The sequence below is a fragment of the Xiphophorus couchianus genome, chromosome 9, assembly GCF_001444195.1.
Source record: "Xiphophorus couchianus chromosome 9, X_couchianus-1.0, whole genome shotgun sequence".
Classification (NCBI taxonomy): domain Eukaryota; kingdom Metazoa; phylum Chordata; class Actinopteri; order Cyprinodontiformes; family Poeciliidae; genus Xiphophorus; species Xiphophorus couchianus.
In genome coordinates this window covers 31,698,073-31,725,860 of record NC_040236.1, presented here as the reverse complement: position 1 = coordinate 31,725,860, position 27,788 = coordinate 31,698,073, and the positions used below count along the sequence as shown (strand labels likewise).

Sequence of the window (27,788 nt, the reverse complement as noted above, 5' to 3'; positions counted from 1 at the left end):
AACCGTTTATGCAAAAGCAACATACCAGAACTTAAATACACCAAGAAATGTCATAAGAAACAACTTGTTGACTAAGCATAATAAATTTGAAGAACAAATAAATTTGGACAAACTTAATATCTATAGAAAGGCTAAAATAAAATCTTAGTGAGGAAAACGTTCTGGGATTTGTTGATTTTGCGTTGATTTCTGTAATTGTGGAATCGTGAAGAACTGTGCGGACTGATTGATGTAATTTGGCAGTATACAGAAAAAAACTGCTTTGATTTGACCGATAGAATAATATTTAAAAACATAGCTGTTACCTTGGAGGTATTATCTATGTGCCCCTGTGAGAGGCCACATGATTAGCTACAGTGGGCTGGATTTAGCCCCCGCGCCTCGAGTTTGACACGTCAATGAGTTTCATGATAGCGTGGAGTGACTTTGTTGTTGTCTTTAAAATTATTCGCCTCTATCTTACAAAATAAAGTCGGATGTTTTCTTTAAGTAGTGTGTAAATCAGACCCACACTGAGTAAATGAAAGTACCTTCAACCTTCAAGTGTCCTTTCATCAACTTTTTAGGTATCTTGTGTGTTTTTTACCTGTTGCTGTAAATTGCTACCTTGATATCTGTCAGGTGGCAGTTCATTATTGAATGACATTTTATATCCGTTTTAGTTTTTTTTATATAATGTGCTGTTTATTTGTGCTGCCTTGAGTAAATAAATAATTTCAATTTTATTTATACAGTTGGGCTGATTTTTTAAAAGTTTCTCATACATTCAAAAACAATTACGTAGCGCCGGGGTTGTCCTTGCAAATTTTTGCCTAAAAAAAAAAAACCAAACAAAAAATGTTTTTTTTTTTTTTTAACCAAATGTTTGTTTTTTGGCGACTTGAAGATGATCTGATTCAAAAATCTCCCGAATGTAACGTCACAAATCAGCAGGCGCTGCCCCTGCTGTGAAGCCCAATCCGTTACCTAGCAACCCCCGCTGAGCCAAGCCCCGTTACCTAGCAACCCAAGAACATTTGGTCAGCTGGTTTTAGCTCTGGGCTTTTTTTATTGACATTTTTTCTGGGTTTTTAGAAATAACAGTATTTCAATAATTTCTGAAGAAATTACATGTGCAACAAAAGGGATTAAATGTGTCAGAAAAGGCAAATGCGTATGTTGGGTGTGTGGAAATCCATTCCCTCATGTTTCTGCTCTGGACTTTCCACAGTTACCCATTATTGATTGGTGTGGCCCCAAATTGAGTAAATGTTACCTTTACACTTTGACAGACAAGATGGGACTTACCGTGATAGAGAGACTGACCTCATTAGGAAATAACTAAATCATGAATCATTTCAAACTTTTTAATAAAGATTTGGGGATTATATAATTATGTTTTTTGTTACTGAATAATTATCATGATATAATTATTATGAAATGAAATAGATGGTTAACCTATTTCTCTGACTGGGGAAGAAAAACAGTATTGACTGGATCAAAAGTCAAAGTATTTTCCTCATTGGTTAAACTTTTGAACTTTGGTGTCAATGATGCTTAACTGTGAGTACAAAAAAATGTAAAAACGGAAGGAAAGAAGTTTATTCTGTTTAGTTTTTGTTTTTTGAGGATGTAGAATCCATTCTTCAACGTCTCCTCTGACTTTTCACACAGCCCTTCCTCACAAAACGTCTGCAATAAAGTTGAAACTAATCCAAACTGGTCCAGGAAACGACAACTTCTGCTGCTAGATTTTAGAAACCGATTGAACGTTTTGAATCACGACTGATGAAGCGGTTTTCTGGTTAAAGTTTGGATGTTTCCCGACGTTATGTAAGTGCAACCCGCTGATCAAATGGTTGTCTTGCATTGTCCGATGGTCAATGACCCCTTTGGCTTTTTGCCTGATCTCAGCAGCCTGCCAGTGGAAGCAGTATAAAAAGACAGGGAAAGCGCACAGAGCAGCTGTCTGTGCATCAGTTTCACTTGTTAATGTTTCTCTGATGTTTTAATTGATGAAAAATGAAGAAATTTGGCGTTGTGTTGCTGTTGTGTTGTGCTGCAATGTGTGCTGCAGGAATGAGAAGAGAGTATTTTCTTAAGATAGAGGAGGTTTCTTGGAATTATGCTCCAACTGGGAAGAACGTCATCCAGAATCGAACACTGCAGGAGGATGAGTAAGTATGCCCGTTAAATAACTGTTCATTTTACTATTTTATAAAGATAGAATGATTTTTTTGAATTTGTTCAAGTTGACATTTTAATAGGCAAATTTTTAACTTTTCTAATGTACGGTAATCACATTAGAAATACAAAAACATGTAAAAGTAATTGTGACTAAATGTCTAACATGTAAAAAACTTCACACATGAAACTTTGACTGAATTTACATATGAAATGTAAATTCTTATGTTAATTTTAACATGCAAAAAACCTAAACTGCAAAAACAAAATCTTACCAAGTATTTTTGGTCTAGTTTCTAGTGCAAATATCTAAGTACACTTGAAATAAAATAAAACTAAGTTACAAGTAAGTTTTCAACAAGTTAAAAAGCTTGTTCCACATCAATAATTCCTTACTATTGAAGAAAAAGTACTAGCTCCACTGACTTCTCTTGATAATTTAAATAGAATGTATCAAATACCTTTTCATCAATATGAAGAAATTATTGACGTAAAACAAGCCTATATCTAGCTGAAAGGTTACTTATAAATTAGTTTTAAGAATTCAACATAAAATAATTAGGGCTTTTTTAGAATTTCTTTGTATCATACAGTATATAAACCTTTTATAAATATCATAAATAAGGCTACAAACTTTTGGAAATCATAGATCCACATTCCTTGTCAAGGATGCAGGTAAAGCAGAGCAAATAATAATTTTAAAAACTTTTTGCCACTAGCCAAGGTTGTCTACATCTACAAAACTGGGCAGATTCTGTGTTTTTACTTACTAAACTTATTTTTATATATCTAAAATGGATTTATTTATTTTTTTAAATACACACATTTATTTTTTCATCCAATTGTCGTAAGACAATAAGAAATTGTTATTTGCTGATACATTTTTTCAGACATTACTCCGCACTCACAGCGATAAAACCAGCTGAGCAAACATGCTGGTTGCTAGGCAATAGCTTGGGATTTGCGTAGGTTGCTAGGTAACAGGCTGGGGTTGCTAGGTCAGGGGAAGTGCCTGTTTATTTGTGACGTTACATTCCGGAGGTTTTTCTAAACTACTTAGTAAGATTTTTGTTTTTGCAATCTGACATTTCCATGGATACCAAATATGTTTATGTTTAGCTGAGGGGAAGTGTAGGAAAAAAGTTTAAATGTTTAAAAGCATCCCAGGCAGAATGATGCATTGTGTTAAATAGAAAACAGAATAAAGGTATTAACTGATCATCTCAGCCATTATGTCTAAAACAGCCAATCACAACAACATTTACGTTTGATTTCCATGATATAAAAACAACGTGAATAGTTTTCTCTCTGTGCAAATATCTTTGCAGAGATGCTTCTGTGTTTTTAGTAAAACGTCCCCAACGCATTGGCCCAGTCTACAAAAAGGCTGTTTACAAACAGTACAGCGACGCCACCTACAGGACGGAACTGCAGAAGCCCGAATGGCTGGGATACCTGGGCCCCGTGGTGATGGCGGAGGACGGCGACAAAGTGATCGTCCACCTGAGAAACTCAGCTTCCAGACCGTACAGCGTCCACGCGCACGGACTCAACTACAGCAAAGGGAATGAGGGTGAGAAAAACCAAAAAAAACCTCAGCTGTTTGAGAAAAGGAGAATAGAAACCTCATTCTGTGTTCCTTAATGGAAAAGTTCTAGTTCCACTTGTGCTGTTACTTAGCAACCCCAGCCAAGCCCAACCCATCACCTAGCAACCCAGTTCTAGTTCCACCGGCAGATTATTTCAGTTGTAGCATGGGAAAAATGTTGAGTTCTAAGTGAAATAATCTGCCAGTGGAAGTAGAACTTTTTCTTCAATATTAGAAATTACTGACTTAAAACAAGCTAATATTTCTTGCTGAAATGTTACTTGTAAATAAGTTTTGTCTTATTGCAAGTGAAATAGTTTGGTAAGATTTTGTGTTTTTGCAGTAAACTGCTTGTGCTTTGGTGGAAGGATAATCCATTGTTGCAATATGTACATCCTACATTGTCACTTAACAGCATCCTTTTCTGTGATTTTTTTTTTTTGCCAAACATGTGGATTGAAAAAAATTCAGAATTTTTTTTAAAAAGTCAGAATTCTTTAAAAAAAATCAGAATTTTTAGAAAAAAAAATCAGAATTTTTAGAAAAAGTTATAATTTTTTAGAAAAAAGTCTAAACTTTTTTTTTAAAAGTCTGAAATTATAGAATTTAAAAAACATTTTTAGCAAAAGTCAGAATTCTTAGATTAAAATCATAATTCTGAGGAAAAACTATTTTTCCCCAGTGGCTATATTTCTATGTAATATTAACACATTAAAATTTTTAGATTAACATTGACAGTTTGTTTGTGCTTCCAGGAGCCTTGTACCCAGATGGCACAGGTCCACAGCAGAAGAGGGATGACGCAGTGGCTCCCGGTGCCACTGAGACGTATGAGTGGACTCTCCCAGAATCCCACAGCCCAACAGCTGAAGACAGTAACTGCATGACCAGGTTCTACCACTCTCATGTCCGCCCCCCAAAAGACATCGCCTCTGGACTTATGGGACCTCTGCTCATCTGCAAGCGAGGTACTTTTTCAATCCAATTATAACAACTGCAGCCTGGCCAGTGCCTTCATACATAATCCACTCAATTCAAACCTTGCTTCGAAGAACAGTCTGAGATTTCTCCCATTGATTTGGATTAGAATTCCAACTGGGCCAATCAGCAAACAGAAGAAGTTGTGAACGATGATGTTGATTTTCTGAGCTGATTTAGAATTGTAGTCTGCCTGCCTGCTTTTAGGGCCATTATAAATCGAAAAACAGGACGTGAATTTCAGACGAAAAACTCAAACATTATGAGAAAACAAGAAGATTTTTGAGCTTAAGAAGTTAAAAATCTCAAAAGAAAATCTCAGAATTTTAAAAATTTATTTAAGAAATGTTCTAGAAAAACTTTAAAATTTCTGAGTTTGAAAAGTAAAGAATTTCTTAGAAAAAAACTCAAGTTTTGAGATTAATCGCAGAAATTTTCAAGAAAATGAAGGAAATTTCTGAGTTTGAAAAGTCTAAAATTTTCTTTAAAAAAAGGAATTTTGAGATGAATTTCAGAAATTTTCCCTCAAAAAACCATGGAATTTTCTGTGTTTCAAAAGTAAAAAATGTTGAACTTTTGGAGCTCAGAAATGTTCATGTTTTTCGATGGAAAAATCTCTTGTCATAACTGAAATAATTTGCCAGTGGCGCTGGTACTTTTTAATCTACATTAAGGACTTATTTACATAACATAAGCTCTGAACAGTTAGTTTCAAGTCAGTTTTGTCTTATTTCAGGTGTAGCAGGACATTAGCAATAGAAACTAGACAGAGAAATACTTGGTAAGATTTTGTGTTTTTGCAGTGTAGACACTTTGGATCTTTATTAAAAAGCCAACTTGTTTTTCTTTACATATCTACACCTTTTCTGTCTTACTTTTAAATTACTTCTGCGGTGAATACTGACTTCTTAGTATGAAAAATGTAACGGAATAAAAAAAACTGAAAAAATATTAGTTAAACAGAACCAGGAGAGACTAAATTAAACTTTTCTGTAATCCAAGAAACACAAAGTACACAAAAATGTGTGTAATTGCTAAAAAAAGAGGGTTTTGCATGATATTCCCTTTTAAAATCAAGGAAATTAGTCTAGTATTACATTTTCTACTGACTTTGAGATAAATTGTAAATCTTTTATTAATATAAAATAGACTAATTATTTGAAATCTGATTTTATCTGTTCTGTAGGAACTCTGGACATCCATGGTGACAGGGCAGCCGACTACACCTACGCTCTGCTGTTCATGGTGTCGGATGAGAACCTGAGCTGGTACCTTGACGACAATATCAGGACACACATCACAAATCCCATCAGAGACCTGAAGGAGGATGAAGATTTTATAGAGAGCAACAAGATGCACGGTGAGAGATGTTGATACTTTTAATATCTGCATGCAAACTGAAAAGTTCAGGTTTAATACTTTGTTTATGTCACAGGGATAAACGGTTACCTTTACGGAAACCTGCCTGGACTGAGCGTGTGTCAAGGCAACAAGATCCACTGGCACCTGATTGGCCTCGGCAATGAGGTAACAGCTTTTACTTTTATTACATTACAAGTTTATTTAAAGTACTGTAGACATAATTAAATGGGTCTTCTTAGTTTTATCTGGTTTCAAATAATATACTGAGAAAGGTTTTCTACTGCCAATATTCAATGGTTTATGAAAACAATATATGTGAATTATACTGTTGTAGTAATGTAAGTTGAATCCAGATATATTTGTGAATAAATTTGTCTTGCAACTACACAAAATTTTACCAAGTGTTTTTGGTCAAGTTTCTAGTGCAAATATCTCAGTACACTTGAAATAGTACAAAACTAGTCACTTTTGAACACGATATATATAGGAGCTTGTTTTAAATAAATAATTCCTTAATATTGAGTTAAAAGTACTAGTTCTACTGGCAGATTATTTCACTTACAACATGTAGAAATGCCATGTTATAACTTATTGTGGGAAAATGGCTGGGTGATTTTTCTAAGTGCTTGGGATGTTTTTAGAAGCAGTGGAAACCCAAATGGAAGTACAAAAATGTGTAAAATGTGAACTTTAAGCACTTTGTCTCCTTATTCTGGCATTAAATAAAATAAATGTTGTTTGTTGACTTTAGTTTTAGTTTCATTTCAGTTGAGTTATCCATCTGCCTGGTTTCACCTGGTTGTATCTAAACAATCCTGCATGAAGTTGTCATTTTGTCTCTCTCATAGGTGGACATGCACTCAGTTCATTTCCATGGCCAGATCTTGACCAACCTGAACCACCACACAGACATGGTCAGCCTTTTCCCAGCCTCCAGCACCACTGCTGAAATGGTGGCCGACAACCCCGGACACTGGCTGCTGACCTGCACCGTCAATGATCATCTGATGGGTGAGGAAACGTCTTCCAGGCTCCAAATCAGGCCGACAGTTAACTCAAAACCACTGTTTTCTCGCTCTCTGTCTCGGCTACGCTGCACGCAGACTCGTTGCCACGGCAGCCAACAGTAACAGTACTTCATGTTTCAGGATTCAACACCAAAAAAAGGACAAAACATTCAGTTCAGATTGTTACAGTTTTATGTTTTCTGGCTTGATTTTTATTTTGCAGTTATTAATAAGCGATTGCTGTGGTAGATTAGCTACTGCTGCTATTGGTTAAGCTAACACAGCAGTGGTTGGTTAGCTAACTTAAAGACCTGCTCTGTTGATGATCTGATTTTTTTTCTTAATTGAACCAAAACACACCAAATTCCACAGCACATCTACATGTTACGGTTATCATAGTCAAGCTAGCCTAGCTGACATGCTTCCCTCTCCTGCTATTTTTTTTAATTAAAACTTTTTTCTGACCTTGTTATATGGTATTGACAATTAGTAGCAAAACACTGCATCCCTTTGTCTTTTATATTTATCGTATATATTTACGATTTAGCATGCTATATTGACAACTTGACAGCTAAAACCGATTAACCTCACACTGCAACATGTATTTAACGCTAATAACCCATTAAAGTTGAAATACTTCACTCACGTTTAAGACTTTTTCAAGAGCTTTTTTTTGTTTTTGCTTTATATTTTTCATCCAGCCGGAATGCAGGCATTGTTTGAAATCAAGAAGTGCTTCCCTAACGTGCACAAGCCCCGTCCTCACGGTGAGCTCAGGCAGTTCTTCATCGCTGCTGAGGAAGAGGTCTGGGATTATGCACCCACGGCACCCAGTGAAAGGTTGGTTAATCCACATGCTAGCAGACATGTTGATGTTTTGAGAACTGCTACAAACACATCATGTGATTTTCTGCGCACAGCGAGGCAGAAACCTTTGTGACTAGAGGTCCGACCCGCATCGGCAGCAGGTATAAGAAGGTTCGATACGTGGAATATCTCGACAACACTTTCACAACGAAGATGATACGCAGCCCAGAGGAGCAACACCTGGGGATTCTGGGTAATCCAAGCACGACAGAGATTTAAAAACTCATGTTTTAACTTATCGTTTGACTTTTCCATAAAAGATTTCGATTATATCATCAGACCAGGTCATTTCTTGTGATCTCCATCATATATGTATGTATTAGAGCCACACTAAGAAAATAAAAAAATACAAGAATAAAGTCACAATATTCCCAGAATAAAGTTGTAATATTATGAGAACGCCAACAGAAAAAAAGCAGTATTACAACTGATTGGTATTGATTTTACAAATTAGAAAATAATAAATTAACCCATCAGCATCAGGTTATTATCAATAGCAGGACTTTGAAACTTTACTCTAGTATTATTACAACTTTATTTTTGTATTATTTTAAATTTATTCTCATACGACCTTATTCTCATAATATGACTGTCATATAATTCTATGACTTTATTCTCATAATGTGACTCAATTCTTGTATTTTAACTTTATTCATGTAATACTACGACTTTCACATATTTTGAATTTATTCTTGTACGGTTTTAATCTTAATAATTTTAATCTTTAGTCTTTATGACTAAAGTTATAGTATTTTAGTCATAATACTAAAATATTTGACTAAGTATTTTTGTATTTATTCTCGTAATACTACTTCATTCTTGCTTTACTTTTCACTTATTTTTAGTAAAAACATTCAAAACTGTCTCTTATTATAGCAATATTATAATATTTTGGTGAATATTTATATTTTTGTGACTATTTATTTAATTGTACTGCTAACTGTCCGCAGGTCCCGTCCTGCGAGCCGAAGAGAAAGACACGATTAAGGTGATTTTTAAGAACAAAGCCAGCCGGCCGTACACGATTCAGCCGCATGGAGTTCAGTACAGCATCGAACAGGACGGCACACTTTACTACAACGAGCTAGAAGGTGAATAACAAAAATAATCATTTCTTGGCTTGAATAGAGTATTCCTCACTCGTCTGAGCTTTGAACTTTTTTTTCTTCTCAGAGTCGTACACAGCAAAGAAACTGCGGGAGCTGAAACGAGAGCCAAGTGAGTTCACCAAACATGGTTTCCTCAAGATTTCATCTCTGGTTTTATGGATAATAATAGTAATAAGAATATTCTGACATTATGTAATGATGATTTTAGGGGTGGTGACTCCGCCTCCAGCCGCCCAGGTCAGACCTGGGACGGTGTACACCTATGAGTGGACCGTACCTGTAGGGGCCGGTCCGGTTCCAGGGGAGCCCGACTGTCTGAGCTACCTGTACTACTCTGCAGTGGATCCTGTTAAAGACACGAGTTCTGGGTTGGTCGGGCCGCTTCTCGTCTGCCGACCCGGGTCCCTAAAGAAAGGAGCACAGGTGAAGGATTTTTATTATGACCGCTAGTTTGTAAAATCACAAAGTATTTCTATTTCAGATTATGGAAAACATAACTAAAACTGAATCTGAGAAAATATTTTTGTGAAAACAATAATTAATGGGGAAAAAACTAAAAATAACTGGAACTATATCACTCACTAAAACAAGCTGAAATTATAGATATAATATGATTTGTTTTTATGTTTATAAATCTACTTATTTTTCTTTTGAACTGATGTGAAATTGTTCAGTTTACGTCAGCAAATTACGACACTCCAAAATCCTTACACTAGTCCCAAAATGGCAGCAGCAAAGGTTTGGAGAAAACACCAGTCAATTGGCTGATAAACAATAATTAAATACATTTTTTAAATTTTTTATCTTCTATTGAGTATTCATTACCCAATTGATGTATACACAATCACAACACAATACATTTTTGAATTCTGGATCTTAAAATTCCCCAAAATATGAAAAAACTAAAACTACTGGTATAATTAATCAAATCTAAACAATAAACAACTTATAATTAATAGGTTAGCAAGCATCTTCTAGAAACTAATTAAAACTAACTGAAATAGACAAACAAAAAGTCACAACGAAGTAAAACTAAATTACAATGAAAAACCCAAAACTATCACAATCCTGTTTTGGATTTGTAAACATTCGCTCATGATCTCAAACCCATTTATTACTTATTACGTGCAGTTTGTTTCTTCTAACTGACATATTAAATTTTTTATTTTACCAGAATTTAAAACAAACTTCTCCAGAATTTAGATACTAAGTTCCAAAAAGTACGATTTTGTTCCAGAAATTTTAGAAACCAGGAATTAAATATCTGGAACTTAACATGAACAGAGATATTCATAAAAGAGTTCAGTCTGTTAACTCACAACAGGCTCAAAATCAGCCTTGGCGTGATGTTTTTTCCATCATGTTACAGTTTTTCAGTTCTCCTCACCTTCGTAGCATCAATAATTAAACAGAACCGCATAAAGTGTCTTTTTCACCCCACACTGGACTCTGTTTGGACCGTTTCTCCTTCTCCGTCAGGAATGGGCCCGCCGCCAGTTTTAATTTCTGTATCAACGTCTCTGCGTAAAGATGACCAGCGGCGCCCTCTGTTGGACGGACACTAAATTACAACACCAAAGAAGGTCTAAACGGGCGTAATAAACAGATTGGCCCTAATTTTAATCTAATAAAGCATCAGAGTTGGGTAGTAACTAGTTACATTTACCTAGCTACATTTACATGAGTAACTTTTTTTGGGGAAAAAAATACTTTCAGGATTACACTGTACTTTTTGCTTTTACCTGGGTAATTTGATTATATAGTATCGCTGCTATTGAGTAAAAGTTCTGCTTGTTCTACTCACTGAATGAGAAACTAACACGTTTAAACACACTGCAGTTTTTTTTAAACTTCCATAAGTTTCATGTTGTTTTTTGTTACTTATATGAATTGTCATTTTGATCCTTAAAATACCAAAATTTCCACTTAATTATATATTTTGGTCCCTTTGATTATGTAATTTTTAAATATTAAACGATGGCTAATTTGATCAGTTACTCAGTACTTGAGCAGTCTTTTTATGCTGAAGTAATGCTACTTTTACTTGAGTACAACATTTGTGTGCTCTACCCACCTCTGTAAACCATTAATTGGCAATTAATCGTAAGTCAGTGAATCGTTTGCATCCAACATGTTGTTTCTTGTTTTGTTTTTGCAGAAGAACTATAACAAGGAGTTTCATCTTATGGCCACAGTGTTTGATGAGAACCTCAGCTGGTACCTGGATGAAAACATCCGGACTTTCACTACGGTTCCTAACTCTGTTACCAAGGAGAACGAGGACTTCATTGAAAGCAATAAAATGCATGGTGAGTTGAGATTTGAAATTTTTTTCAATCTTCTTTTGCTTCATCTGATTCATGATGTTGTCTTGTTTAAAATAATCTCCATGTCTCTGCTTGTCCTTTAGCGATCAACGGGTTTGTGTACAGGAACCTTCCAGGCCTCACTATGTGTAAGGGGGACAAAACGACGTGGCACCTCTCGGGTCTGGGCACGGAGACGGACATCATCAGCCTTTACTTCCAGGGAAACCGATTCCTCTACCGCCAGAACAGAAAAGACACCATCAGTGTTTTCCCTCACATCTCGCACACAGTAACTATGGAGCCGGACAGCATGGGTAGGTTTGTGTTAAATTCACTGCAACTTCAAAAAAAGTATGAAAAAAACCCACAAAATATATAAGAAAACATCAAGTTTGAAAAAAATAATCAAAATATGATCAATAAAGATCAACACTGTAGATGTTTTTAAATAGTCTTTTCTTTATAGAAAGTAATAATAAGAAAATAATCACTTGCACCATTGCACTGAAGAAATGCATCTGACTAAAAACAACCAATCGGAGCCAGGAGGAGGGTCTTAGCGCTGTCAATAAGCTTTATGTACTCGCTGCTAAATGTGCTAATGGTGGAGAAACAACTTACTGTTAGAAGAAAAAACATTTATCGGTGGCCATGCTAACTTGCCTTAGCATTCACAACAGACTATGCTAGCTGCAGCAAAGGAGAGAGCACTGTCAAGAGAGAGAACACACAATATTCTGATTGACAGCATTAAGACCCACCTTCTCGCTCTGATTGGTTGTTTCTACCTCATTTTATTTATTCACAGATTATCTGTCACAACATGATGACAGTCTCAACAATATATTTTTATAAAAGTTACATTCGGCAGCTTTAAATCCATATAAGCTGCTGTTGGCCTCGCCTCTCAACTCAACATTTACACTCGCACCTGAAAATGGCTGCAAACATATGCGCAATTACACAACTGTACATATTTGAAAAGCAGAAATGGAACCTCCTGCTCAACTAGCAAGAATGCAGCAAGGGCTTTCTGGATGGTAAATCAATAACAAACAGTTATCTTTTCCAGCAGCCATAGTATTCCACATACAGCGGTGAAACAGGCTGAACAGACATGCTGGAACTCTTCTTAGGTTGCTAGGCTATGGGTGCTATGCCCTGGCGTTGCTAGGTAACGGCGCAGTGCTCTTGGAATCTGGAGATTTTTGAAACGGCTCATTTCCAGACACCAAAAAACATGAACTTATTGCCAAAAATCGGTCGGGTGGTTTTTTTTTAAGCGTTTTGATTTGATTTTAGAAGCAGCAGGAACCCAAATAGAAGCACAAAAAATATTAATTTTGCATACATGAAAAACGGTGTCTCTCCTAAGCAGAGAATCAAACTTACAAAAGCAACAATCATTCATTAAATTCTAAACTGCAGAGTGAACTAAAACATAAGTTTTTTGTGTGTTTCAGGTCAGTTTGAAGTGGTTTCTGCGACGGTGGACCATTATCGGGGTGGGATGCGAGCCAACTACACGGTGCAGAAGTGCAGCCTGTTTCAGAGTCAGTCTGAGGTGATGCTGCATTCAAAGACCTTCTACATCGCTGCCGTGGAAATCGACTGGGACTACTCGCCCAACCGCACCTGGGAGACTGAGATGTTCAGAGGACATGAAAAGTACGACACTAAACTGGTCACTGCTACTTGAATTTTTATCGTCATGAAAATTTTATTTGCTTTTTAATTCTTTTGAAGCATATTTTTACTTGTATACGATTATTTTACAATTAAAATTGAGCAGAAAAGTCATGCTATGAGTACATACGTTTGAATTTCAAGGAAAATGGTTGAAGTTATTTAAATAATTCAGCTAATATATTTAATAGATTTATATAAGATAACAGATTTTAATAAGAACCCTAAAGCTACTGTTTTAGTTATTACATAGAAATATAATTAAAAGAAATGTTTATTATTCCACAGTGAGGAAATTCAGGACACATACTGTATATGAATGTTACAAAAGACCAATATATACTGTACATCTTTTTTTAATCATAAAAATGATACTCTATGTCAGGGGTGTCCAAAGTGCGGTCTGAGGGCCACTTGTGACCCTCTGAAGAATTTTGCGCGGCCCCTGAAAAAAATTCTAGAACAAATCAAATCTGGCCTGCAGGTGCAGATTGTTTAAAGTTTATTTTGTTTGTTTCAGGAAAATATTTCACATTTATAGTTTATTATTGAGCAGATCAAATAAAAAAAGATTACAAAATGTATTTGTGAACTTAAAATGTTTTTTTTTTTATTGTGAAATGTTTTCATTTCAATCGAATTTCAAGGAAATTTCAGCCCTGATTGCAAAAGTTTTTTTTTCTTGCATTTTTAATGTAGTTCCAATATTGTAGGAAGTAAGGTTAAGTGGTTAAGTAAAAAATCTACAGAATGAGCCAATTTTTTTTATCATCCAATTAGTCGTCATGATAACCAATAAGATAATCAATTAATCGTTAGTTGCAGCCCTATAGTTGCATAATAAATAAACCTTTTTCTCCTGCGAGCAGATATTTCTTCATAATTCATTTTCTCTCTTGCTACAGTCCTGCCCCTGTCTTTCTGGATAAGCGCGATGGATACATCGGCTCTATTTACAAGAAGGTTGTTTACCAGCAGTTTACCAACGACAAGTTCACCAAGAAGGTGGAACGAACGGCTGACATGGATCACCTTGGAATTATGGGTACTTTTGGTTTGAATTGATCATTGCTGGATTATGAAATAACTTGTCCAATAACGGCCTTCAGTATGTCTGATCAAAACTAAGCAGCGATCATTTGGAACTGTTGTGTTTTAGTAGTTGGTGACTTTTCAAAATTGCAAAGACAATGAGACATCATCAAGTCAGGCAGATGTGAGTCGATCTTTATAAGTAAATTAAATATTTTTTGTGGTGCTTGTGGCCTTAAGTCACTGTAATCAGACATTCACTGCAAAAACACAAAACCTACCACGTATTTTGCTCTAGTTTCTAGTGCAAATATCTTAGTGAACTTGAAATAAGACAAAACTAACTTACAAGTATCTTTTAGCAAGAAATAGGATCTTGTTTAAGTAAATAATTTTGTAATTTGGATAATAAAGTACCAGTTATGAGAGAAATAATTTATCAGTGGAAAAACAATTTTTTTCAATATTATAAGTTGAACTGTCTTGATCCACTGAGATATTATTTCATTTATAACTTGTACTCTTTCCATCAATATTAAGGAATTATTCACCTAAACAAGCAAGTATATCAAAAACTTATAAGTAACTTTTAAACAAGACGTAGCAGCCTGTAATAAATCAAGAATTTCTTAATACTGATGAAAAAGTACAATTTGCACCAGCAGATTATTTCACAACCGACGAGCACTGCGCAGTTACCTAGCAACCTAAACCAAGTCCAGCCGTCACCTAGCAACCCAGTTCTAGTTCCACTGGCAGTTTCACTTATTTCAATTATAACAAGACATTTTCTCACGTTATAAGTGAAATAATCTGCCAGTGGAACTAAAACGTTTTTAAAATCAATATTAAGGAATTATTTACTTAAAACAAGCTCCTATATCTGACTAAAAAGTTACTTGTAAGGCAGTTTTGTCTTATTTCAAGTGACCAAAAATACCTGAGAAAATTTAGTTTCTTGCTGTTCATATCTGATTACAGCAGCACAAAAAATATATTTTTTTAAAACTAAACTAAACTAAAATTGTTGGAAGTCTGTTTACACATCTTTGCTATTAGCAGTAATAAATGTGGATTGTGTTTCCTTTTTCTTTTAGTGTCATTTACTGCTTTTTTTGTATTTTTCTGTTTAGAAGTGCATTATTTTCTGGATTTATCTGACACAGCATGGGCTGTAAATGTCTCTGTTGCATTCAGGACCAATGATTCATGCGTCAGTGGGCGACAAAGTTAAGATTGTCTTTAAAAACATGGCATCCAGAGCTTATTCTATCCACGCCCACGGAGTGAAGACGGAATCTCCCGATGTTTACCAAACCAAACCAGGTACAGGAGATGAAGCATCACACTTTTGTTCAGCAAAATGGTTAAAGCACACAGAAAAATGGAGTGATTATTTATACGTACTGGATGGGTTCAGAAAGACTTTCTAATGTATTTGTCCAGGTGAAACTCACACGTACACCTGGTTGGTCAACAAGAACACAGGACCAACCACAGAGCAGGAGGAGTGCTCTGTGTCAGCATATTACTCTACTGCTGATGTCACAAAGGTGTGTTGATGAAGCACACTGCAAAAACAAAACATATTACCAAATACTTTTAGTCTTGTTTAAGTGAAAATGTCTTACTACACTTGAAATAAGACAAAACTAACTTAGAAGTAACTTTTCAAGAATAGGAGCTTGTTTTAAGTGAAAAATGCCTTAATGTTGATTTTAAAAAGTACTAGTTCCACCGGCAGATTGTTTCACTTATAGAAAAAAAATTCTTGTTATGAGTGAAATAATTTACCAGTGGAATTAGTACTTTCTACTAAAACGTTACTTAAAACAAGCTGTTATATCTTGCAGAAAAGCTGCATGTTTGTTAGTTTAGTCTTTTTTTCAGTGTACTAAAGTATTTGCAATAGAAACTAGACCAAAAATACTTGGTAATGTTTTGTGTTTTTGCAGTGTACTTACATGCTCTCTCTCTTCCTGCCAGGACTTGTACAGCGGATTAATTGGGCCATTAGTGATCTGCCGTCGCAGCTGGGCCAGGTGAAGACTGAATTTACTGCAAAAACACAAAATGTTACCAGATATTTTTGGTCCAATTTCACATGCAAATATCGTAGTACATTTGAAATAAAACAAATCTAACTTTAAAGTAACTTTTAAGCAAGATATAAATACATAACAACTGTAAACCGCACATATTGACATTTGTTATGGTGTTTTTAGTCTTACCAAGGCCAAAAATACTTGATAAGATTTGGTATTTTTACAGCGTTGAAATCTCAACCAACACGATGAAGCTTATACTGAGAAATTAAAGTATATTTTATCACTGAACACCGTGTGTGTAACAAAATTGTGTCACTTCCAGGTCTCTTGGACTAAAGAAGGAGGTTGAAGAGTTTGCTCTGCTTTTCTTGGTGTTTGATGAGAATGAAAGCTGGTAGGTGTCAAAATTCAAAGAGCAAATTCACCGTTTACACTTTTAATCTATGTTGATAAATACTGAATTCAGTAAGCAAAAAGTGAACATTTCAAATGTACTGCAACACAGCAGCACCCTGTTTCATCTATAAATATACTTACTTATATACTTATACTACTTATATAGTTTAGGAAAGTATTAATTTTGTTGCATTAGAACCACAAATTTTAAGTATTTAATTTTGATTTAATGTGGTATACCAATCCAAAGTAGTCCGTAATCCGTTCAATGAAAAGAATTGATAAAAATTTTATTTCAAAGGGATTAACATAAATGCATGCTATAAACATAAATTTTACTATAAAAAAAATCAATGTCCTTTCCAATTAAAATTTTGCTCTACTTTGTTGGTCTGTCACATAAAATCTCACTAAAATACACATCTGATGTGATTCTTACATCACACAGTGTGGTTCAGGTTTGAATAGTTGCTGCACAGAAGAGGCTCTTTAAGCTACAAATTCAGTAATTTTCTCCTGACTGCTCCAAAAGGTGATGCATTTTATTTTGCAGGTATTTGGATGAAAACATTAGACGGAACGTCAGGAATCCTCGACCAAACCTGAAGGCTGACGACTCCTTCATTGAGAGCAACAAAATGCACGGTGAGATAAAAACACAGAGAAAACTGGAAGCTCACCAGATTCCACAGAACCTAGATATTACTGAAGGAAAAAAGTTAAATGACACTAGAATGGACTTCAGGGTGACCTATTATGCTTCATTGAACACGTCAGAATAGCTATCTGACCTATAAAACATATTCATAACATTTTTTGTATGAAATTATTCTCAGATAATGAGATTTTCATTTTGAGCTCCTTTCAGGATAAACTCTTTTAGGGCTTCTGTCACTTTAAATCCAAATAAGCTGCTGCTGACCACGCCCACCAACTCAATGTTTAAACACATGTAAAAGTAGCTGCAAACAGATGCGCAATTATACAACTGCACATATTTGAAAAGCATGAGTAGAGCCTCCTGCACAACCAACAAAAATGCAGCAAGTGGATTCTGGACGGCAAGTCAACAACAAAACACTCGTCTTTTCCAGCAGCCATTGTGCAACGCATGCAGCGATAAAACCAGCTGACCACATGTGCTGGAGCTCAGCTTGGGTTGCTAGGCGACAGGCGGAATGCCACTGGGGTTGCTAGGTAACGGCACAGCGCCCTCGGAATGTTGAGATTTTTGAAACGGCTCATTTCCAGACACCAAAATACACCGGAATGGAAGTACAAAAAATTCTCAAAATGTGAATCTTACGTTATAGGGACCCTTAAAAAATTCCAAATATTTCCAAATGCTTTTAGGTTTAGTTTGAGCAAAATTAACAAGTATGAGCTCAGATTTGGACAGAAAGAAATGCTGAAACTTTTGAAGATATCAACAACTAAAAGTTTAAAAGTTGTTAAAAAATAAACACTTAGTTAATTTTAGCTTAGTGTTTGAAATTCCTAAACAAGTTCTACTAGATGCACAGAAAACTAAATGCAGTTAATGATTTTACTTTGCGGTTCGTATTTGTGTGGATTTTGATGTTCGATCCGGTTGAGTCGGTTAATAATTAACTTGTTTGCTATGTTGACATTTTGTAGTTATTGGTTTTGGTTCATCACTCAGAACATTTAGTCTGGAGTTTCAAACAAAACTTTCCATCATGTCCCAACCAAAGTAAATCAGGATTAAATAAATAAAATCTTTTTTTTTCTTTTCTGCTTGGTTTCAGCTATTAACGGTTATGTGTATAGCAACCTGAATGGGCTGAACATGGAGGTGGGAGATAAGGTTTACTGGTACCTGATGGCGATGGGAAATGAAGTGGATATTCATACTGTACACTGGCATGGTCACAGTGTGGAATATAAGGTACGCAGCCATAATCTGACACATAATGGAGTAAAAATAATTCATAATTGAATTATCTTTATTCTGCAGCTGGGTGGAGGACGTCACCGTGTTGATTCGTATGAGCTGTTCCCAGCCATCTTTCAGGTAAAGTCTTAAAACGTCCCACATTGTTTGAAATTATTTAATCTTTTTCTGTCTGCTAAAGCTAATGTTACCATACGTTTTTCTTATTATCAGTAAAAACGTGTTGAAATTTAATAAAAACAAATCAGTGTAGTTAAATTTCTTCAGATTTTCCCACTGATTATTGAGAAAGGTATATATATTTTACCTTTCTTGTAATAATTATTTACTTTTTTGTAAAAAGTCTCATTTTAGATTGTTTTTCCATATTTGGTCTAACTATAATTGTATAATTATGATTTCGAAAACTTTTTTTTACAACTCTACTGAATGTATAAAAAGATTTTAAGGATTTTTACACGTTTAGTGAAATAATGTGTCAGAGGTAATTGTACTTTTTCCATCAATATTAATGAATTGTTGACCTAAGACAAGTTTCTATATCTTGATGAAAGGTTTCTTGTAAGTTAGTTTTGTCTTATTTCAAGTGTTCTCACATGTTTGCACTGAAAATTAGACAAAAAATATTAGGTGAGATTTTGTGTTTTTTGCAGTGTATGCATTATTTCCAAAGTCAGATTTTGTTCCCTCAAATAATGGCTTCCAAATTATGCTTTGGAAATAAAATTTTAAAAAATCACAGATAAATAATACTGCACCAATGAAGGAGTAATTTATTTTATGGATTTTAATATGTGGTGCTGCTATATTTGTGCTCATCTCTAAGACTAATCAATTACATTACAATATTATACCAAAGGTTTTTGCTTAATTTTGGTTGAAATCTAATGAGGTAATTTTTTTTAATGAAATAAAATTTAAAGTAAAAGCTGCTCTTTCCCTGTCCAGACAGTGAAGATGCGCCCTGAGCATCCTGGTACCTGGCTGCTCCACTGCCACGTCACCGACCACATTTCAGCTGGAATGGAGGCCCTTTATACGGTCACCGAGAAACGTAGGAACCTAAATAAACTAAATTAAACTAATAGAAAACTTCAGACAGGGACAGATAACTAAAACTGTGGTGATTTTCTTTATCTCTTCCGCAGCAAGAGGAGGACTCTTTGGCTGAACTCTAGGGGAACATGGATCCAGACAGAAACTAACCAAATCACGTTTAACTCACTGATTGTTTCATGACAAACTTCCAATTCAATGTAAATAGTGACTGCTAGAAACTCGACACACAAGCAATCATGTTCAAATAAAAGCCATTTTTAAATAATTGGTCTTGATATATTTTTTTTAAATGCCTGCAACAAAGGCCACAAAAGCTGCGTTTCCATTACAAATGTAACTTTATATTTAGATTAAATAAAATTAACATTTGAGTGTTATCTCAGTACCATTGTGACAGAAATCTTTCTTTAGTGATTCTAGTTTGTTTAAAATGAAATAATTACTGAGGCAAAAGAAATAAGATTCTATTCTTTTTTTTAAATGATTGAAGATCAATAACCTGGGATTAAATGTGGTACTTGCGGTAAATGAACACAAGGTGGCGATATTGTCGTAAATATGCCAACAGAAGGTTTGATTGGCCAACAGTTTAAAGCAGATTAAATGACACAATTTACAGCAATATCAATTTATGAAATCTGGATATTTCAATAAAACGTACAGCAATGATTCATTAAGGAACATACTCAAAAATAAAGACACATAAATAATAAAACTCAAATAATTCACCTGAAGACACCAGATATTAGATTTGTATGTTTTTAATGCCATTAATTTAATTTTTATGACGTTTTCTAGGCAGTTCCCTCAACTTGTCGGCGTTTTGTTTTTAAATTCTGGATAAATCATTAACTGGGCAGATTTTTATCTTGTGTAAAGTCTAACAAATGCAAATACTACAGTATGGAGGACCAGTGAGACTTCTGAGTTCAGCATTTCAGTTCAAGGTGAGAAAGAAATGTATTTCCGTTCTTCCCAAATCGAGTAAAAAACAAGTTTCTCTGTTCTTGTAGAGTATATTTATTTACTGTAACTAGTGCAAGTCGAGGCTGATTTGTACTGAAGGTACTGACTGGAAATATGTGGATGTTACATAAATGTTTTTACCTAATGAGTTCATGTAACCTTTACCTAAAGTATCACAACAAAAGAAAAACACCTCTGTATGCTAAAAAAGCATAAATGGTGACCTATTATGCTTTTTTGAGCAGACTAGTATATATATAATATCCTTGGAGGTTATATAATCATGGAGTTATATAGTCTTGGATATAATTATCATCATTATTATTATTTTTTCACAAAATCATTCATAGATGATGAGTTTTCAGTTTGGTCAGTTCTGCCTATTTTGTTTTAGAGTCCTGTCACTTTAAATCCATATAAGCTGCTGCTGGCCACGCCCCCAACTTTACGTTTACACTCAAACATGAAAATGGCTGCTAACAGAGTCACACTTACACACGAATGCAGCAAGTGGTTTCTGGATGATACGTCAAAAACAAAACTCTTGTGTTTTCCAGCATATAAAGCAGTTAAAACCAGATAACCAAACTTACTGGAGCTCTGCTGGGATTGCTAGGAGACTGGTGGAACTCTGCTGGGGTTGCTAGGTAACAAGCTGGGCTTTGCTGGGATTACTAGGTGAAAGGTCAGTGCCGGCCAGAAGTTTTTAAAACACCAAAAAACATTAACTTATTGCCAAAATAATGCCTGTTTGTTTTTAGAAGCTGTAGAAACCCCCCAAAAAGTACAAAAACATACAAAATGTGAAGTTTGCATAACGGGTTCCATTTAAAACCTAAATCAACGTTTGCTGATCTTTTACAAGAATATGTACTGTACCTTACTCCAATGGAAAAAATACAGTAACAGTCACAGAGATGATGTTCATCCCTGAGCGGACTCTAGCAAAGCCTGAAAAACCTGGATTAGAAAATAACTGAGATGGATGCAGCATTTTCATGGACAAAATGGAAACTTTTTATTTGAGCAGCCGACATGTGAATGAAGTTCAGAAAAGAAGTCATGTCATGTCGCAGACCTGCTCCTTTACCAGCTACCTCCAGCTTTTCACACACACCAAACAAAACATCGAAGACACACACACACATGAACTCAATGAACTCCATGATTATATAACCTCCAAGGAAACATCACACATGGATTAAAATGTAAATTAGACTGTAAATAACACTAATTTACCACATTCTTAACCATTATTTTTAGTCTAGTTTCTACTGCAGATATGCTGGTATACTTGAAATAAAACCAAACTAACTTATAAGTAGTAACCTTTCAGCAAGATATGGGAGATTGTTTTAGGTCATTAATTCCTTAATATTGATGATAAAGTACTAGTTCTTCTTGCAGATTATTTCACTTATGACATGGGAAAATTGTCTTGTTATAAGTGAAATAATCTGCCAATGGGACTAGCACTTTTTAAACAATATTAATGAATTATTGACTTAAACCAAGCTCCTATATATCTTTATAAAAACTTACTTGTGAGTTGAAATAAGTTTGGTCTTATTTCAAGAATTATTATAAGATATTTGAACTTGAAACAAGACCAAAAATACTTGGTAAGATTTTGAGTTTTTGCAGTGTAGAAATAAATCTAAACATAATATATTTGCAGCCAGGAGTCAGAGTTAACAGAGGCATTTTATTTGCTTGTATTCTTAATGCTGTCTCTAAGCTGGCAGTGGATGAATTGTTAATAGAGAGGAGTTTTGTTTAAACAATGCAACACATAAATAGAAACGAGAGAAATTAGTCAGCTCCGGCAAAGATTTAAATTCATTTCGAAAATAAATGTGCTAAAGGTTTTATTAGTCTGTCTTTTCAAACATTCCCCATCGTCATCTCACACACACACGCATGCACACACGCACACAAGCATGCCCGCACCCCCCCGCCCCTCACACACACACACACACACAAACACCTCCTCACTCCTCACACACACAGATGTTTGCTCAGCTATCTTTGCGGGAACTTTCCATTGACTTCCATTCATTTCTACAGCCTAACCCTATCCTAACCCTATCCATTACATACCTAACCCTATCCAAAACTCAATTCACACCTTAGTCCTATTTCTGACCCCTGACCCAAAAACAGCATTTCCCCTTGTGGGGACCAGGCTTTGGTCCCCACAAGGGGCAGTGTGTCCCCACAACGTAGTATATGTCAGGAAAATGGTCCCCACAAGGTATTAGAAACAAACACCCACACACACACACACACACCTGCAGTCCTCCTTTAACTGGCAGGGAAATGAAAATCTAAAGATTTGCACCATGAAATGTGCCAAATAACAACCTGTCTGACCCAAACCTGTCGGGAATCCTAATTATGTGCCATCATCTCCGTCCCGCTCAACTTTATGGCGGCTTTCTGGCAAATTGTTGCACATCTGTTCCTGCTTGCTGTGTTTGACATCAGCCGATCAAGGCACAGCTGTCCGACCGATGGGCCTCATTTAACGCTGCAGGACAGACTTTCCAAGCAAAGAATGAGAATCGGATAAATCCTAATGCAACTCTATGAGGCTACTGATTTTTTGCTTTTGTTGTCCTTGGAAAAATAGAGATAGACAGAAAATACAGTAAAAACTGTTGGAATGGAGATTTTGAATGGAGTTTACACCATTCTCAATTTTCAGATATTAAATTGCTCTTTGGTTTGATTGTTTGTGTTTTTGTTTTGTTTATCGGTGGAGTATTTAAGTTATTCTCTTTGTGTTAGTTTTCTACTTCCATTGTGTTTTAGTTTAACTCTCTGTGTTTGTTACTCTTTCACTGCAAAAACCCCAAAATCTTACCTTTCCAAAGTCAGAAAGATGTGCTTACAACAAATGTAGAGACATTTTACTTAAAAAGACAAATGAAACCGCCTGGATTTGTATTTTTTTTGGTACTGCTAGAGCTCCATACATTGTCTTTTTGATGAAGGTTCCTATTCACTGATGTCTGTCATTGCCCTTAAACTCACATGCTTTCTTTTAAATAAAAAAACAACTTCTAGCCATGAGTCTGGCATTTCCATGGATACCAAATACACTGCAAAAACACACAATGGTGTGATAATTAAAAGTTGTGATAATTAAAAGATTAATCTGATTTAAATAAATTTCCACATTCTGCTGACTTTTCATTTAGCCACTTATGACTTTTATTTTCTACAATAGTAGAAATACAAAAATAGTGCAAATGCATAAATAATACAGATTTTACTGCCTAAAATGAAATACTGTAGCATTCCTTTTGCAAATCTCAGCAGGGTGAAGCTAAAACTATCCCATTGGAGGAGTTTAGGCTAAAACATATTTATGGACAAAGATGTTTTGCCTAAATTACTGCTCTGAATGTGTTGTTTTCTACAGCGAATTGCCTTTTTTGGATTCTGCATACATATTTAGTCCGCTTCAATCCAACTCCAGTTTGTTTGCCTTTAAAGTCCGGTTTGTTTACTGAGGTGTGAATCCATAATTGAACCAAAAAAAGCAAACCCTGGTCTACCTACGATCCTCAGTCTCGGTTCGGTTGACGTGAACTCTGGTGCGGTTCGAACGTGAACGCAAAGCAGAGTGGAGATCGCTACAAAAACAGGAAATGGACTACAATGCAGGGCGTCATGGGTAAATGCAACCATCCATCAAAATATTGCATCACATATCGATGTCAAGAGTTACAAGTTCATAATTTTTCATGCAAAACATACAAAAAAAAAAAACAGGCAGAAAATCATCTGATGACATTTTTTTGTGGAAATTTGGAGTTTGTTCTCAAAGTTTTTGGCAGGGTCACCTTAGGAAACCGATCCATGAAGACTCCCAGAAATCCCTCAGTGGTGTTTTTGGACTAAGAATACTACAGAGATCCATAATCACAGCTTCATTCAGCCACATTTGCATTTCTTATAGATTCCCATGTCATTAAAGAAACAGCTGCTCCTTGTAATGTCTAACTTCAGAGGAAGCAAAGCCTCCAATAAACATCTGCTTTATTCAGCGCTTTGCTCTAAAACGTCTGCCTTTCTGCAAAGCTCCAGTCGGACAAGTTCACATGCTAGAGGGAAGTATAAAGAAGCAACATGTCGTAAGTACTGCCTCCATAAGGTTTTACTAGTAAGCTCGTCTTAAATTTGGAATTAGTGCCCATCTCTGAGCGCCTCTGCGGTTATCAGATCCTTAATTAAGCTTATGCTGAATTTACCCAGAGAGACTGGGATGGCAGGGATTTGACTGCAGGTAGAACCAGCCATCTGCTTCCAGCACGCCGATATCATAGCTGATCAGTACTACAAGGCCCGAGCAAAACAAGCTATTATTTCACCAGAAATCACAAAACACCAAACATCTGAAAAGAGATTTTTTTTATGGTGTTTTAACACCTGACAGTCCAGTAGACTCGGTTCAATTTGGGACCAAAATTGCAACATTTGTTCCATTTTCAGCTCCTGCGGTTCACTTTCACACTGCACTGAATCAAATGAACCAAACCATTTGAAAAACCTGTTCCCCTCCTCGCCTGTGGGGGCGCTGCACCAATATTGACTGAAGCAAACAACACAAAAACCTCTGAAGAAGACGCTGAGTGCAACTTCTTTCCTCACAAACAAAAATGGAATAGCATCAGATTTTAGCAGTTGTAGGTTTTGCATCAATCAAATTTCTAATATTCATGAGTCATGGGAACAGGTGGCAGGAAAATAAAAATTGTGTGGGCCACAAATGGTCCACGGACCCCATTTTGGACAACCCACCAGAAGCACTGATGTCAGTCAGTGTCAAAATAAAACTTAAAATCTTCATTTCTAAAAATTATGACTGGATTTTATTTTTTGATTGATTCAAATGAGTTGGTCTAAAAAACAAGTCGTGTCTTTCTTCGATGTTCAAAGTAATTTTTATAAGAAAAAAAATTGGTTTATGTGGAAAAATACTCTAAGTTCTGCAATAATTTTTGTTTTTATCACATTTTTTTGTTTGGTACTTTGAACCAGAAGCCAAAACTGGCTGTAATATGTATGTACACCTTGTTCATGTGGGATGGAATGAAAATAATTTGTCACTTTGCTAATTTTCCCTCCAGATGAAATGTTGGGGACGTTATGTGACTGTTGGAGCGTAAAGGTACACACGCGCTCACACCGGTGTAATTAAAAGATTTAATTTTAGATAGAGAAAAGGGGAACAGTTGTTTTCTGGTGTGTGATCATTACTGCCAGGCGAAATCTTTGTAGTAAACACAGATTGACTCAGTGACTTTTCCCATCAGACTTTAATTTGTGCTGTCCAGATTTATAATTAGATATTACAGAACAATGAAATAAGTGCAGTAATTGTAAGCGTTAAATCCCATCTAGAATTTCATACACTCACAAGGTTCTCCTTTATAGAGAATGAACTTAACTTTATCCCCTGCACTCATTACTGCGCCTCCCCGCAATTAAACATAAACAAATCTGGTTTCCACGGAAACGCCAGACTCTCGCTAAAAGCACATAAAAAGCATTTCAGTTTATGCCCAAAGGCTGCAGGACAGATGGGAAGAATGAGGAACCCTTCATTTAAAAAAACAAACAAATAAAAACATTGTATGGAGCTCTGGTAATGCCAAAAATAAGTATATATTTTGGTGGTTGAAATATTTTTTTTAAATGTGCCTAAATTTGTTGACTTTTTTTACACTGGATTTACAAATATTGCACTTCAGTTGAATGGACTTGAAGTTTTTAAGTTGAAGGAACTTAAAAAAGTTACAAGTGAGTTCTGGGAAGGTGAGAGCGGACGTTTTCCGCATAAATTTTTACCGATGGTTTTCTCAAGATAAATTAATTTCCTAAAGGTTTTCTTGAGATAACAAATTAATTTCCCAAGGATTTTCCGCATATACTTTCTCCTGTTGGTTTTGTCGAGATAACAAGTTTACTTCCTGATTATTTTTTTAGATTAATTTCCTGCAGGTTTCCAAGAGATAACGTGTTAATTTCTTGTTTTCCGCATGTACGTTTCTCCGATGGTTTTCTTGAGATAAGCTGATTTCCCAGTGATTATTGAGATTAATAACTTCCTTCACACATATACTTTCTTCCAATGGTTTTCTTGTGATAACGACTTAATTCCCCTTAATTTCTCAAGACAACTAATTAAGCTCAAGAAAACACGTTGAGAAAACCATTGGGAAATTAACTCGCTATCTTGAGAAATTCATCTAGGAAAAATTTTCCATTTTAGCATAAAAAATCTATCTCTTTATACCAGAGGGAAAGGATCATGAATTTTTTTTATGCCGATAAAACCATCTCAAACTTGAATACTCTCTTTATGCATAAAAATACAAATTCTACAAAATCAGCACTTAAATCAGTTGACTCAAAATCTACACTAAATAAAACCAAAACATTGAGTCCAGTAATAAACAGTGGCAGTTTTTTCTACCAAACTACTGAGAATGTGTTTGTTTATCTCCGTCTTTTCAGATTTCTTTCATATTGATTTTATAGGAAAACAGCATTCGGCTGGAACAGAGGTTCTCATGGGCTACACCTTATCAGCAGATTATTATAATAAAAAGAACCTGGAGTGGAAACCGGAGCCTTTTTATACATATTTTCTTTCTTCGGGCTATGCTTCAGAACATTCAATATGAAATAAAATAATGATGTAAAAGTGCAAAGCCTTGGCTTTGAAGTCAGTGAGCAGGATCATTTCTATTTTAACTTACAGTCTACAGCAGCAATAAAAGTATCAGCTACCGTAGCCGGTTACCGTGGATCACGTTACATTTATACTTAATTATAACAGAAACATTTTTATTATTAAATCAGTTTAAGCTGAACAATTTGTAAGAAGTTGTGAACTTCCCATTGCCATTTTTCTACAGTGTTTATTTTACACAGAAAAGATATTTTGAATTCAAAAGGCCACTTTTGAAAAGTGGCCAAAAGGCTTGTTTAAATAAAGGGTGCTCAAAGTGGGGTGTGCGGGCCATTTATGGCCTTTGGTTTGATTTTATGTGCCCTCCTCCCGCGCCCTCATCCTAACCACAATTTAAAATTAAATAAAATAAATTAGGACAAACTTACTTACAAAAATATTAACTGCAACATTAAGTGCTATTTTTTTCCAAGCTTTCTTGTTTCCTTCTATGTTCATGGTAACTAGAAGCAAATTTACTAAAATACATCTTAATGCTCTTAAATCTGCTTTTTATTACTGTATCAAAACTTGGCCAAATACAAAAAGTGTTTTTAA

At 35.3% G+C, this 27,788-nt stretch overlaps 1 protein-coding gene and 2 long non-coding RNA genes across 3 annotated transcripts in view; 1 reads left to right on the top strand and 2 right to left on the bottom strand.

Moving 5' to 3' along the window:
* The window catches only part of LOC114151023 (uncharacterized), a 30,954-nt gene extending 21,784 nt beyond the window's left edge, over positions 1-9,170 (bottom strand). Inside the window, exon 1 of the long non-coding RNA XR_003596867.1 lies at positions 9,106-9,170. This is a non-coding gene — a long non-coding RNA (uncharacterized LOC114151023). The remainder of the gene's footprint in view (positions 1-9,105) is intronic.
* cp (ceruloplasmin) lies at positions 1,928-19,784 on the top strand. The gene is made up of 24 exons (XM_028027898.1): positions 1,928-2,156; positions 3,492-3,736; positions 4,507-4,719; positions 5,916-6,089; positions 6,165-6,256; positions 6,940-7,102; positions 7,800-7,938; positions 8,019-8,158; positions 8,916-9,056; positions 9,139-9,183; positions 9,283-9,497; positions 11,233-11,383; positions 11,485-11,697; positions 12,847-13,051; positions 13,975-14,114; positions 15,299-15,427; positions 15,548-15,654; positions 16,088-16,143; positions 16,472-16,543; positions 17,099-17,190; positions 18,315-18,454; positions 18,524-18,580; positions 19,409-19,514; positions 19,609-19,784. The coding sequence occupies exons 1-24, from the start codon at positions 2,002-2,004 to the stop codon at positions 19,629-19,631; spliced, it is 3,213 nt and encodes a 1,070-aa protein (XP_027883699.1). The 5' UTR covers positions 1,928-2,001; the 3' UTR covers positions 19,632-19,784.
* Positions 19,785-21,969: 2,185 nt separating this feature from the next.
* On the bottom strand, positions 21,970-22,631 carry LOC114151022 (uncharacterized). Its single transcript, XR_003596866.1, has 2 exons — positions 22,586-22,631; positions 21,970-22,546 (listed from the first exon to the last, which is right to left on the bottom strand). It is a non-coding gene; the product is annotated as an uncharacterized LOC114151022 (long non-coding RNA).
* Between the last annotated feature and the right edge of the window lie 5,157 nt (positions 22,632-27,788).